Here is a 13,972-nt window from a genome sequence, read left to right on the forward strand (position 1 = left end):
ATGGCCCTGAGAGCTGTGAAGCTCTACTTTCGTATGAGGCATTTAACATGCTTGGACACCATTCTCTCGCCTCTGTTGAAATGGCACTTGTTCTGTGTATATGGCAGCCTTTGTCAAGTAGACTATACTCATACCTGTAAGGTTCCATTGTAGCTGTTAAATGCAGCAATCCTTCTCTTACTTGACTGAATATATGTCAGGGAGGTGGTATTCTAAAATAAGTAGCTCTTAGATTCTGATACTTTGCAATGTGTGGTCGTGGTTTTTATACTATGTAGTAATAAAATGCAGGCCGTTTCACCACTCATTTTGAGGAATGTACTTTCTATTGGGATATAATTACAAATATGCTTCTGAGCATATTTCTAGAAACAGTTTTGGGGAGGGAACATAGAGCCTCCTTTACTGCACATTAATTTTATAAAGGTGTTCAAACGCAAGATGAATCTAACTCATACTTCTGCCAAGTCCTTAAAATACTGGGGAAAATATACTCCCTTTGCTATGAAGCCTCAAAATGAATAGATGGAGCCAATAACAAACCTTGGACCTGACTATTATGATAGCTGGTTAAAGACGGATCGGGGATGTTACACAATGTCGATGAAGTAACTGCACGCCTTCCAATTTCATCCTCTCCTGCGATGAGCACAACTTCCATTGAGAAATCTACTTGAAAGAGGCAGAGCCATCGATAGATGCTACGTCCAGGTACAGTGGTTCAAAACCATCCAACACCTCGCAGGAATGTATCTTCCGTTACTGGAAAGTTTTTCAAGTCTCCTTATGATCAGTGGCAAAATAACATGTTCCGTAGGTAGTAGAAATTCTAAGCCTAATCGTCAACTACACAATTTGGCAATTGAGGACTATCATTCATGATACCAGCAACCATTCTCTTACATAACAGAAAGTACTATAACCAAGAAATTCTTGTTGAGAATAACACATTTAACATGAACCAAGTGATGTAATGTAATCACGCTGACACTGCATGAATAAAAACTTTTCATAAGTAAAGGAAAAGGAAAGCATCCCTGTTTTTTATTTTGTATGTCCAGCTATCCTTCCTTCCTTCCTTCCTTCCTTCCTTCCTTCCTTCCTTCCTTTCTTCCTTCCTTCCTTCCCTCCCTTCTTCCTTCCTTCCCTTCCTCCCTCCCCCCTCTCTTTTCTATTAGTGACACTAATGTCCTTCACTGCAGCTCTTGTTGGTCTCTGAAATTGGAGCTCAAGTCCTGAGTGTCCTCCAAGCTCCTCAAACTAAAGATAGTTCAAAAGTAAAACACATTTCTTACCAAACCTACTTGTCCCATTCTTGTCTTTGCTTGTGTCTATTATTTTTCTGTTTACCAACATCTGAATCCTCATGCTCCTAAATTGATGCCAAATATGGTCTTGCTTCCTTTTCTTCTTTGTACTCAATTAAGTGCCAAGGGCTATTGATTTCATTAACATGAGTCATCTGCATTATTCTCCATCTTAATCACGCAGTGTCATAGTGTAGGCCTTTTTAATGTGGATTATTAGATGTGACTTTTTCTTACCTCCACAGGGCACGTCTAAATGCTGCTGTGACAGGCAACCTCTGTAACATTCCTCCACTTGGCACTCTGAACGCACTCCAGAAATTGTAAGTCTAAGGACAAGATGAACCTGCCTGGGTGTTCCTATTTAAGCCTTGGCTTTGTTTTCAGACAATACCTGAAGGATGCAGAATGTCATATGTGACCCACTCTCCAGCTTGAGCAATCACTTGGTTAATCTCTATAGCACATCCTCTGGGTTAAATTTACTTATTACAAATGAATGACTTTATTTGTTTGCTTTTTTAAAATCTAATAAACCCAGTTGAGTAAGATGAGTAATTTGGAAGAACTATTTAGTTCCCTGCTCATGAATTTTGTTTCACGAAAAAAGATTAATAGTTGTTAAGATTATTGGATGGTGTAGACCTAAGTATTTTTTTAAAAAAATGACTCAACCCTCTTATCTTGTCACAGAGAAAATAATGTCTAATATGGCAACAAGGGTTTGTGTGGGTCATGTAAATACTAGTGACCATGCTGGATCATGAATCAAGATCTTTAGCTCTCTTTCCACTCTTCCTAATTCCCATTGGGGATTTTCTTTTTTTCAGGTCTCAATCTCTATCACAAACTTATGAAACTTGTTTGTTACCAAAACATTAAAGGTCAGATACAACACTATATAAAACAGTGCCTAGAAGAGTTAGGCAATATTTTGCATAAAATACAGACAGTTACAATTATGCATGCATATGATTGAACATGCTCTTTGGTACCACTGAGCTTTTTTAATTATTATTTTCCAGAGAACTTTAGTGGTAGTAAATTGTTAGCTACATCACTTGCAGACCTTACAATTAAGGCAGAGATGACCTTAGAAGATAAGAGGGACTGTCAGTGGATGTTTTGTGAATTAGCACTGTTCACGTATGAAATGATTTCAAATATTTTATTTAAGTGTTGCATTGTTGAAAATTTTCAGATGGAAAAAATGGAAATCTTAACATTCAGTGACACTCAGACATTTAGCATTCTTGACAAACTATAACTCCATTGTTTTTAGCACTTCTTAATAAATATTAAAATTAGATTGCTAGTAATGCTTCTGAATTAAAAGATGTGATTGGGCACATTAAACAAATAAAAAATTTCCAGTATCTTTCACAAATTCCTATATATACTTTATGTATATTATTAGCTTATTTGCAAAATATTTCAAATCGACTAGTGACTCAACAGATGGTAACTTCCACGATGACGTGTTCATTGCAATCTTTTAAAAATTGCAGCAATTTGTCTATATTTTCCCACAAAATCAAAAGCAAGACAGAATCCACCAAGTTATGAGTCAAGATATTTCAAATTATTGCTTTGGAAATAACACCAGTGTACAGTATATTATAAGAAGAAGGGACCACCCTGGCTAAGTCAAACACAGTTCCAACACATGATCATGACTGCCTCTTGCTGTATTCTCAGAACTTATAGATGTTTTCCTAATTGCAACCAAAGTTGATTCTTACATTTCATAAAACAAAATATCCACTCTGGTGGCATTTCAGGAATTCACTGAAAGTTGAGAATGGTATTTATTTTTTTGAGTGGGAATAGGTGTATGAATCATGGAAATGCTCAAGTTGAGTGCTTTAAAAGAAGATAAAGAGAAAAAAGTATTAAGTTAGAATATCAGTAATAATTGTATTTTTTTAAACTTCATTTTTGAATTTCAGAGTAGTATTTTAATATTACTTTATGTAAGGTTCTGAAATGCTTTCTCATGAAGGATTAAAAACACTACACATATTTAAAAAGATTAGACATTGAACTGGAAAATATTTTAGACGTTTAGTAGCAACGTAGAGATCCCTACCCAGATTCAAATAATCTAAAAGGATCAAATGTCTAATAAAGTCATTTTGTAGTAATATACCAAGGGTTTTCCTATAACAACTTGAAAATCAAATTTTACTGCATGTTGTAATTTCAATTCATTGCTTTCTGGAGACCTAATTTGTAGAACATTAAAAACCATGGAACTCTTTAATGGAGAAATGGCTCAGTAAAGCCTATCTACTTACAAGCTTAACTACTGCTCACAGTGCATGTTCAAAGGAATATTGAAATATTTGTGGTACACCCTTTTCACTTGCTCTTCCATCCTCAATGCTTAGAGTGACATGGGCTAAAATGACAGTATTTCAAAATACCATTTTCCAGGTCCTTAGGACAATCTTTCTACTGAAGCAATAAACATGGATTTAAAATAGAGTAGCAACGAGGTATTTTGGGAAACAATCTTTCTAGTTCAAAGATGGTTCCCTTAGAACTGAGAAAGGTAAATGCATTTTGTTTCTATTTTTGTGTAGCCACCACTTCCCAGGAAATTGAATTTATCGTTGATTTCCATTCATACCATATGATATGCCTTAGATGCACTTTCTTCAACAGATTTTGCTCATATCTCTGTCAAGCTATGTTTCCCCAAACTGAGGCATACAGGTGAAGAATGTAGTCCAGTGAGGAAAAACGTATTGCTCCCAACCTCCAAATGAAACACTCAAATTAACATCTTAAAATATCAGTGTGTTCTTCTTTCATCTGTTAACTTGTCTTCCAGGACCAGCAGTAAAACCACCAAGAGTGCATCAGAACCTTACACCATAAGTCAGCATTTGCTACACTGTCATAAGCGGTGATCAATGTATTCCGCTAAGTATATTATCAGTGTAATTATTTTTGTTGAATTCTTGCTTCTTTTTGGTATTTCTCTAAAGATTGTAGTGGCTGTGTTTTAATTGTTAGACATATAATGAATTTCTAAAACATGCATGGTGTATAGTGTGGAACACTAAGATGAAATAATAGATGCTTATATCTGAAGACCATGGTCCCTGATGGCCTGTCTCTGGGGCAGTATCATCCTATAGAGCCCTTTGGATAATCAACTCAATGTTGAGCAACTTTGGTGTGCAATATTTGACATTTGTCCACGTTGTAGCAATACTTGTCAAGATTATGCTATTTGAGCAGGATAGCTTAGTCTCTAAACATATTGGGAAAATGACAATCTGGAGATGATAGAGTTAATTGTTTTAGTAGTCTGATATCCTCTCTATGTCAGGGCCAGAGCATAGCATAAATTATAAAGGGCAGAGAGATTCGTGGGAGAAGACAAACTTCATTCACTGACTCTCCGGCAGGCTTCTTGGGTTTTGATTCTTAAACTCATTCTCTACAGAAGCAAGATCAATGTCAGCCAAATGACAGTTCTTGTGAAATGTGATGTATTAGGAAGGAATTGCGATTGTTATGATAAGATGATGCTTAGAGTTTATTAATATGCAAACCAAAATTAGAAGGTTGATTTTTTTTTATTAAACTTCAAAGCAAAATAATTGCAAGGCTGGAAATGAGATTAAAGATGGAGTTTAGGTTTTGTAAATTCACATCCAGGATCCAAATCTGGGACTTGCTGCTAAAAAAAAACTCTTGCTAGATGGTAACTTCTTTTGAGTAAAGACTTTACATTTTATCCTGAATAGATTTATTTTGTCATCGCTTAACACCATATATCAATCAAAATCAGTACAATTTTTGTTGTGTTTATTCGCCGTAATTACATAGATATTTAAAAGTACAAGATGTCTGTTTTAAAGCACTATGTTTTTTTAAAGAGAAGATAGTAATGCGTAATAATTAGCATCATTGTGCTTGTTTTTTTTTTTTTGCCAAGTAGAGCTCAGTAGAATACTGATTATTGTACAGAAACAGAGGAATATTTGCATAAGTTTGTTGGCTATTTCTGACAACAAATCATGGTTGTTAAATGTGAACATGATTAACTCTGCAGTGACACTCCTTGCTAGTAAAGGCCTTTGGTACTGAAACATTCAAGAGACCACTTAAAAAACTTTAGGAAATATTTTTAACCTTAATTTTCCACTTCCGTCATTAGTGATGTTTCTAAAAGCTTAAGAAAATGAAGTTATTTATACAAAGCAAAAGCAATACTCTTAACTGCTCACTTTAGTTGCCCTAGTGTGGAAAAATAGGGATGTCTGATCAGTTTTAAAATAATTTGACCACTGCTTTATTATTCATTATAAAATTCCCCAATTACTCTTAAGGACATTTTTATTCAGATATTTCAAAAAAACGTGATCCAGGTTCATTTATGAATGTGTGACGTTAATTTCGAGTTTCTGGACATTGAACAAGGACATTTAACCCTCTGATCCATGCTCCGAAAAAAAGTCATGCTGAACCAGCCAAATCTTTCTTCTGTCTACTTAGACGACGCAAGGGGTCGCCCCTCTACCAGGATTGCAGGAGCGACCAAGCTGCAAACGCAGACTCAAGTGCCGCCTCAGCAGCAGGGATGCCTGCAGGAACTCTTTCCCGGACTCACTCCCGTAGAATCACTGGAATTTCAGCTCCATTCCACCGATTCTTTTCTCATCCCCTCAACACAACCAGAGGGCGCCTTTGACTTGCCTTGGGAAGATCCAGGCAGAGAGAAAAAAAAAAAAAACTCTAGACTTCACACATCACCCATCTGGTCCCAGCCCAGATGTGCGCACCCAGAGTTTCCCCAGCTCTGGTCCTCACTGGGGGGAATGAGAACGAACGCACAGCAAACTTTCTTTGCTTTCTTTTGTTTCCTCCAGAAACAGCAGTGACCCAGCCAGAAACCCAGGTACCAGTCACACTAACGCACAGTGGGGATTCTGCCCCACTGGGGCAAGTACGGAGCTCCCAAGGGTGGGTGGCTGTCACTACCAGGTTGGAGTGGCCTGTAAGCGATGTAGGGCAAGAAGCTGTGTTTCTCCTGAATTCTGTTTCCCCACTGGCCCTGAAACTCAGTGCTCAGTGGACCTAGCTTGCCTGGGTGGGTAGGAGGACCTCTGAGCCCCTGGCTGCTGCTTCCATGAGGCAGCAGAAGGGCCTGAGTGATAGACTGGGTGGGAGGGTTGCACAGAATACAAACCACTCAGAGGCCAAGAATAATAAATCGGATGCCCTGACATGTTTAGTTTAGGCCCTCCTGCGCAGAGACGCGATCCGAGAGGCAGTGGAGCCAACTCGGACTCCAAGTCTCTGGCGCTCCCACCCAGCCACGATTTTTAAAGGCAATTTTCAGGTGAATCAAACTTTGTCTGGCCTGGGCTTTGCGGTACAAAGGGAGCTTTCAGGGGACCCTCACGTCCAGGGCCAGGGCAGAGACAACAGTGGCGAGAGGTGATTAGTAAATTTTCACTCCACACAAGTGTTGTTGTGTCCAGAGAGTTGCAAGCGTTCCTGCCTCAAGGGTTTTGCGGGCTGGACACTCACTCGGGAGAGATCTCATCGGGAGACCAGACAAGGTCGTGGGCTGACTAGCCAACTAGCCGGAATAGGAATAGCTTTACTGAGTGATGTCAGTTAGTTCCCCTTACTAGCTAGTTCTGGGCTCCTGTGCCCTCTGGGAAGCCAGGGTCGTCCTTAACTCAGCGAAGGGACTCTTCTCGCGGGCACCCACAGCAGAGCTGCGCGCCGGGCCACCCGGAAACAAATAGGGGAGCCATCCTCGCATATCTGCCCGAATCTCTGAAAGGTGCCCCTTTGCCTCAGACCAACTTTGGTGGAGGCTTCCCGGCATCTCCATCTCATTCCAGAGAGAGCACCCTACACAGCTGCTACAGAACACTCTTCTAAGTAGTTGGGTAAAGAGCAGTAAGGAGATGGGCTCAGGGGGAACCCCGTTCTCTGTGTGTCTGTCTCAGGGGACCCACTTGAAAGAGTCTGAGACGACCAAATCGCTCACGTGGGACAGGCAAGGCAAGAAGGTAACTGGAGTTCCAAACCTCCGGAGTTCCTCTCCATTCAGACTCCAGAGCGTGGGACATGGGGCAACTCCGCAGGCTGTCGTAGAAGCCCCAGCGCCCCCGCACCACTCTACTCCACTCGTGAGCACGTCGTGGAGAGGGGTAGTGCAGGCGCTAGCTCACTGCCTCCCCCCAAAACCCGCCCCAGGATGCTTGCCTTGACTACCAGAGAGCAGCCCAGGGGTGTGGGGGGGCAGCCAAAGCTCCCCTGAGCTAGGCAGCAACTCGCGGTGTGCTGGTGTTTGCTTTGGGGCCAGTATCAAGCCAACCGAAGGCAGGACGGGGCGACCCAGCTGCCTAGGGCTCTAGGCCTCCTTTGGAGTCTCCAAAGAAAAGCACACATCCCGAGAGAGAATCTAAGCAAGAAACGGAACATTTCCAGATCCCGAATTACAAGGGGGCGGGAGCCAAGCTAGCGCCGGGTGCACAGACCCCAGCTCTGGCTAGAGGAGAGCCCGTGCCCGAACTGTTATCTCCTATGAGAGGCGTAGGATGGAGGCTGGAAGGACTATTTCCTCTGGCAGCTGACTCTGGACAGGCAAGGAGACAGGTGAATGCGGTGGAAGGGAGGAAACGCTCAACACAAACCAAAACAACAACAACACAATAATCAAAAGAAAATAAAAACTATAAACCAAAAAGCAAACCCTGCACTTACTTCTTCGCTGGCGCCGTCCCCGGGAGGCGTTTTGGCTGCCGATGTATTCCATAAAGTTCAAAATGATAAAAAACCAAGAAATCAGTCGCAAGTGCATAGTAACCCAGTAATGTTTCTCTTCTTTCTCTCCTTTTTTCTTTTGACTGTTAGTTATATTAAATGTTTTTTTTTTAATATGTACGAAGGTTTTAGGCGTGGTCTATATGGAGCGCTGAAGAACCAGAGCAGCGGGACTTCTCCACTGAGATCCAACAGGCGTGCTGTGATGGCAAGCGAAACGGGGAGGGTGGGCAGGGAAACCAACAATTGCATTCTCAAATTGTCCGAACACAGCCGGCTGCTCTGAGGTGGCTGTCATCGCCGCGAGCGAAGGTTGCAGGAGCCTCCCGGCTGGCTGGCGGCAGGTTAGCCTTGGCTGCGCAGTGGCGGCGGCCGCGGGCGGGATCCCGGCGAGCAGTGACCCCTGGGGCTCAGAGACTGTGGCGGCTGCGGCAGTGGTTGGGACCCCGGGAGCGCAGGGGAGCGGACGCCGTGGGTACCGCGGCCATGGCCAAGGGGCGCTGGAGAGACCCAAGCTGCTTCTGGCGTTCCCGAGCAGGAGCCGCTCCAGTGTTGGGCAGGGCTGGAAGCACCCCATTCGGGAGGAGGGGGAGGGAGGGGGAGAGAGGGATGGCTGCGGGGGGCGGGGGGAGCTCGGGGGGCGGGGAAGGAAACTGCAACAACCCCGAGCGACCTCAATAACTTTCAATTTCAAGAGGGAAAGAGGGAGCTGGAAAAGTACAGGCGTTGAGATTTGGCAGAGGGACGGGAAGAGGCGCCTAAGGGGTCCCGGGTCTGTGCTGGAGCATCTCTGGACACCACAAGGACTGCTGGAGAAGGGGAGCGGGGTTGGGGGAGGCCCTCGGAGGGATAATTCGGACCGGGTGAGGTGGGCGCACTGAGGCTGGGTGCGCTGAGGTTTCTGATCTAGCTGTCCCAAGAACCCCAGGCCCCAAAGCTTCTGTTGTCCTTGGCCTCTGGCAGGGTGCTCAACGTCTTAGACACCCAGTCCCTTGGCTTTCCAAAGACCCCTCCTCACTCCAGCAACGGGTCCTGAGCAACCCGCCTCTCCTCTCTTCCACCGGGGTCGCTTTTTTCCTGGGTTTTCTGGTCACAGATTCCTCTCAAGCTCTCCTTAGCCTGTCTCGGTTTCTCTCTGCTGCTGTCTCCTTCAATGCCCCCCCCCCCCCCCCCAAGTAGCTGTGATCAGGTGCTGGGCAGGTGATCCCAAAGGGTGATTAGATGGGCTTATCCTTCATCTTGAAGGTGATTTATCTGATCTCAAGAGGAGGACCCAGAGGTGTGTGCTTTGGGGACCTTCTGGACGGAAAAGCTATTGTGCTGAGGCTTTCTTCCAAATCCAGCCTTTGCTGTGGCTCTGGTAGATTCCTCCTCCCCTCAGGCACTTCCCCCTGTATCCAGCTCGCCTGTTAGGCGCTCTCTCTTGTCTCCTAATGTTCTTGAGAGGATCTGTTGTACATTTTGGCTTCTCATCTGGGAGCCTGGGAATACTATGTGGAAAGACTGTCCCCATTTGGGGGGGAGTTCAAAAGGTCCATTTCTTGCTTCTGTTTCCAGCGTAAGTCGGGTGGGGGTGGAGGACTCATGGCAGTAGCAGGAAAAAAACCAGGTTCTCAGGCCAACACAGCACTGGGGAGAAGACAGGGCCCTGAGGTGCTATCCACTGTTGTAGTCCTACGTGTTCCCCAGTAGCACAAACGCATACACTCTTCTGTCCTTCCTGGCATATATTGTTGAGGTTACAAACCTCAAGGCATTTTTAATGTAAACCTGCCCTGAGAGTACTTAATAGTATTCCGAAGGCTTCTGCAGTGCAAAGCTTTATGCAAGGCTGGATGGCAAGCAGACCACTTTGAAAACAAAGTGAGATGTGCAGGGTTGCCTTCATTTATCTGCCCACAAGTTAGAGGAGAAGCAAAGGTCATATCCCCCACCTGTCCCATTTTGTAATCTTTCAAAACACACCAGGTAACAGATCTCTGGAATCTTTTTACCTGTACGTTTCTTATATGCCCCAAAATTGGGACTGAAGAGACAAAACGGCCTGGATACAAAAGTCAGGGAGCTTCAAACAGGCATTCTTTGCAAAGTTTTAAAATACAGCATCTGGGAGGCTGGCTTTTTCCTGCTAAGTCTTTATTAAATGTCTCTTGTTTTGCCTACTTGTATTGGAAATATGAAAGCAGGCATAATATCCTGCAAGTTTGATATATGAGAAAAGCAGTAATCCTGTCAAGAGTATGATTTTTTTTAAAACTTGTTTTTAAGAATTCCCATTTACCACACAGTTCCTTTTTCTGCGGTAAAACCTTTTTTCCTGAGCATTCCACAAATAGTAGGAGTTGCATGAGATACACACACACACACACACACACACACACACACACACACACACACACACGCATACATTGCGGGGGGCAGGCACTCTGCATCAATTGTATAACATCTACCGGTAAATAACAGTTTATCACTCTGAACTGGAGAGTCACAGATGCCCACTCAATTCCAATAATGATTATCTGGTACAGAAGCCACTGTATTCCTCTGTGTCTGTCCCCATCAGCTTTTGTTCTTTCTTGCTTAATACCCCAGATTCAGAATATCTGCACCATAAAATGTGGAGGATTTAGAGCTATGGGAGGCTCCCTTTGAAGAGGACTCCAGAGGACTGCCTTTCTAATCCAGGATACTTGAGCAGGACGAGATGAGATCGCAAAAGGCATATAAAAAAAGCAATTTGGTGAAAGTTCAGGGAACTTGGCATGCAGAAAGACACTCACTTCTCACTTCTACCTTGCAGACATATGTTCCTTAGGATGAGAACAGGAATGGCAGTTGTAAGTAAATAAACAAACCCAGTGAACTAAGGTTCTTGAGCCATCCCAGAAAAGAAGTGTTAGACTCAGTGGGCAGGAAAAGCTTGTCAAGAAACAAGCACTATTCAGAGGAAACATAAGGAAAACATTAAAATAAATGGGGGAGAGCATTCTTTCTTTCTTGACACTCGACTTTAGAATAACTTATGTTTTTTTTTTTTTTTCTTTTCGGTTCCATGTTACCTTAGTATTAAATGTGTGTTTACTTGCCTGACTGAGTCTTACATTCCCTCAGCTGTTCCAGAAGCTTACAGAAGGCATGCCATGGACTATTTTGTGCAATAAAGTACCCATTTTTCCAATTCAGTAAAGAAAACAATGCTCGTAGAAATTGGCAGTACCTCCCAGAGCTCCAGACTAAAGCAAATTAAAAGCCACGGGTGCAGCACAGAGTTTGAAATTTTCTTCTGATTTTACCATGTGTCAGATCAAACTGGGATTAAGAGTTGGAGACTCAGGGCAAGAGAATAGCATAGGTTTGGATAAACACGGGGAGATGTAATTTCTCATCTTTCCTCACTGCGTCCTCCGACCAGGCAATGACAACAGTAACAAGTTATTTTTATCTGCTGCAGCAGTGGCACTTGAGGGAACAAAAATGATTGTAGTATTGTTGAAACCCATACAGCAAGTATGTGGAAGGGAGCTTGCCCCAGAAGAGAGAACAAACCTAAGAGTCTGGAGTGGGGGACAGCTCATAGAGATTGAGAGATGTTTGCCAAAGTGGAAGTGACATCAGTCATTAAAGCGCTGAACCAGTATGCAGATTTGGGAAAATGCTCCACTCTATTCACCCAGACTGGATTGCCTGTGAGTGATCAAATCCAACAGGATACCCCTGGCAAGGTCTGTGTTACTAATGTGGCCAGAAGTGATCCTGGAACATGGAGCCAAAGAGGTTATATAAAAGCCATTGGAATTAGTAGATGGAATCTACCCACTATTTTAGACAGAGATGGAATTATTAGATCAATTTAAGAAGCGATTCAATGGACTGTCACATTAAGAAAATGGAAAAGAAGACATGGAGTAGATAGTGAGCTAGTCTATCAACCTTAGGAATGTTGCTCCCCCTAGATGAAGTCAGGGAACGTTTGTAAAATTGTGTTTGAGCACTGTCCTGCATGTTTTTATTTTAAAAACTAATTTCTCTCATGACATCATTTAACTGAGTACTTAGCAGTATTCACTGCAAAGAATGTAACACCCCAGAAAATGCTGCTTGATTAAGCATTTTACTGTCAGGAAACTGTGGGTAATAATAAGAAAGCACAGGTTTTAGTAATCTGTACCATTGTGGGGCCTGGCTCTGCATTTTTCATTGCGTTTATGTGTTTCTTTCATTTGAAGAATGAAGAAAATTCAATCAATGATTTGCTAAAGACTCTGAATGCAGCGAAAGTAATGACATACCTTCAAAACATAGAGACAGCTGTAATTCCAAATGTGGAAGCTATTTCTAGCTGTATGACATCATAGTTAGCCTTACGGAGTTGTGTTTAATTGAATGGGTCCAGATTTAGAAATCTGCTTTCGAATGGATCCCTTGCTGGAAATGTCCAGCCATTTACAGAATCCTAAATGACTCTGGTCTAGCAAAGCAAATCCAGGACTAGTTTAATCTGTCTCAGTTAGATTTGTGATCTCATGCAAGTATACATCTTAAACCCTAATTTCTGGGCATTCTCGTAGGGGAAGTGGGGAAAGTGATTCCTACATCTCATGGAGACACTGATCCATTTCAGTTTGAGTTTTGCGAATCCTACAGGAGGGAAAACATGGGCTCTATTGAGCAGGGTGTTTTTTTTTGTTTTTTTTTGTTTTTTTTTTTTTCTAATCTCATGTCACTTTTTCTTTTCAGCTAAAAGAAAAAGCTTCAATTTTCCCCATTTGTGTCTCTTTTTTTCATAAGGATGTATAGCTGTGCTTCCCTTTGTTCCTGGAGACTCTTCACAAGGTTCACAAGAAGCCCCCGGTGACAGTGCTCACACCTTTAGGCTGACAAATTGCTGCGAAACATGAAAGTTTCCGTGGCATCTGGAAGACTATAGGAGAAGGGATGTTAATGAAAACAACTGCCCATTGCCACTGGCTTATTCCACCTCAAAACAGATCTCCAAGCTCGGTAGTTTCCAGGATGAGGACATTTGGGAAAAAAACAATAACAAAACAAAACAAAACAAAACCAAAGTCACATGTGGCCAATCTTATGTAGAAAGTCCCGTTAATATTTGACACTACCTCTAGATCTGATTTTGTTAGCAACCTCCGTCCCCGAGGAAGTTGGCCATGTTGGATGAGGTCAGCCAGAGCTCCTTCTCACTGTTTCCAGTTCAGTCGGTGCATGGAGCAAAGATTATTTCTGTCCTCTCCTGCTCTGACACCCTTCTGGAAGCAGGTGGATCCCACGGGCTGGGGCATGCATCTTTGAGGGGCAGCACCTTTCCCATAACTCCAGCTAGTTCTCAAGCTGTAGAAATAACTTCTGACTATTCTAATCTCTGGGTAATTTACCATTTTCCATTGATTTCCTTTTGTTTTGTTAATGCTATTTATAAAATCTGATTTAACAGTAACATTTTCTGGAGATTTCTCCTGAGATCCTTAAGTGTCACAAACTTGTCAAAGCCGGGACTTGAAACTAGGTTGTCTGATTAAAAGCACTGGCACCCATACCATGTTATCCTGCCTCTCCAGAGAAACACATGCATATTAAAACTGAGTTAGTGGGCATGGTGGCACACCACAGCACAGCCTGAGAGAAGCTGGGTAGATCTCTATGATTTGAGGGCTAGCCTAAATTTGAGTTTCTGGATTAGGGCAGGTGGAAGGGAAATCCTTTACGGTAACAAGTGGTCAAGCGACAGATACCAGAGCAATGTCATGGGTTTCAATCGGTGTGAATTTACAGAATCACAACGGCAATAGCAAAGCAAAGTTCATGTTCAAAATTACAGCCAGGCAATGGGAAAACAATGGGACAAACAG

At 42.8% G+C, this 13,972-nt stretch overlaps 1 protein-coding gene across 1 annotated transcript in view; it reads right to left on the reverse strand.

Moving 5' to 3' along the window:
- The window catches only part of Rspo3 (R-spondin 3), an 84,663-nt gene extending 76,018 nt beyond the window's left edge, over nt 1–8,645 (reverse strand). The window contains exon 1 of the mRNA XM_038339659.2: nt 8,049–8,645. Within this exon, the coding sequence (XP_038195587.1) occupies nt 8,049–8,145 (97 nt within the window). The 5' untranslated portion in view covers nt 8,146–8,645. The remainder of the gene's footprint in view (nt 1–8,048) is intronic.
- Nucleotides 8,646–13,972: the final 5,327 nt, after the last annotated feature.

Source organism: Arvicola amphibius, chromosome 8 (genome assembly GCF_903992535.2).
Source record: "Arvicola amphibius chromosome 8, mArvAmp1.2, whole genome shotgun sequence".
Classification (NCBI taxonomy): Eukaryota; Metazoa; Chordata; class Mammalia; order Rodentia; family Cricetidae; genus Arvicola; species Arvicola amphibius.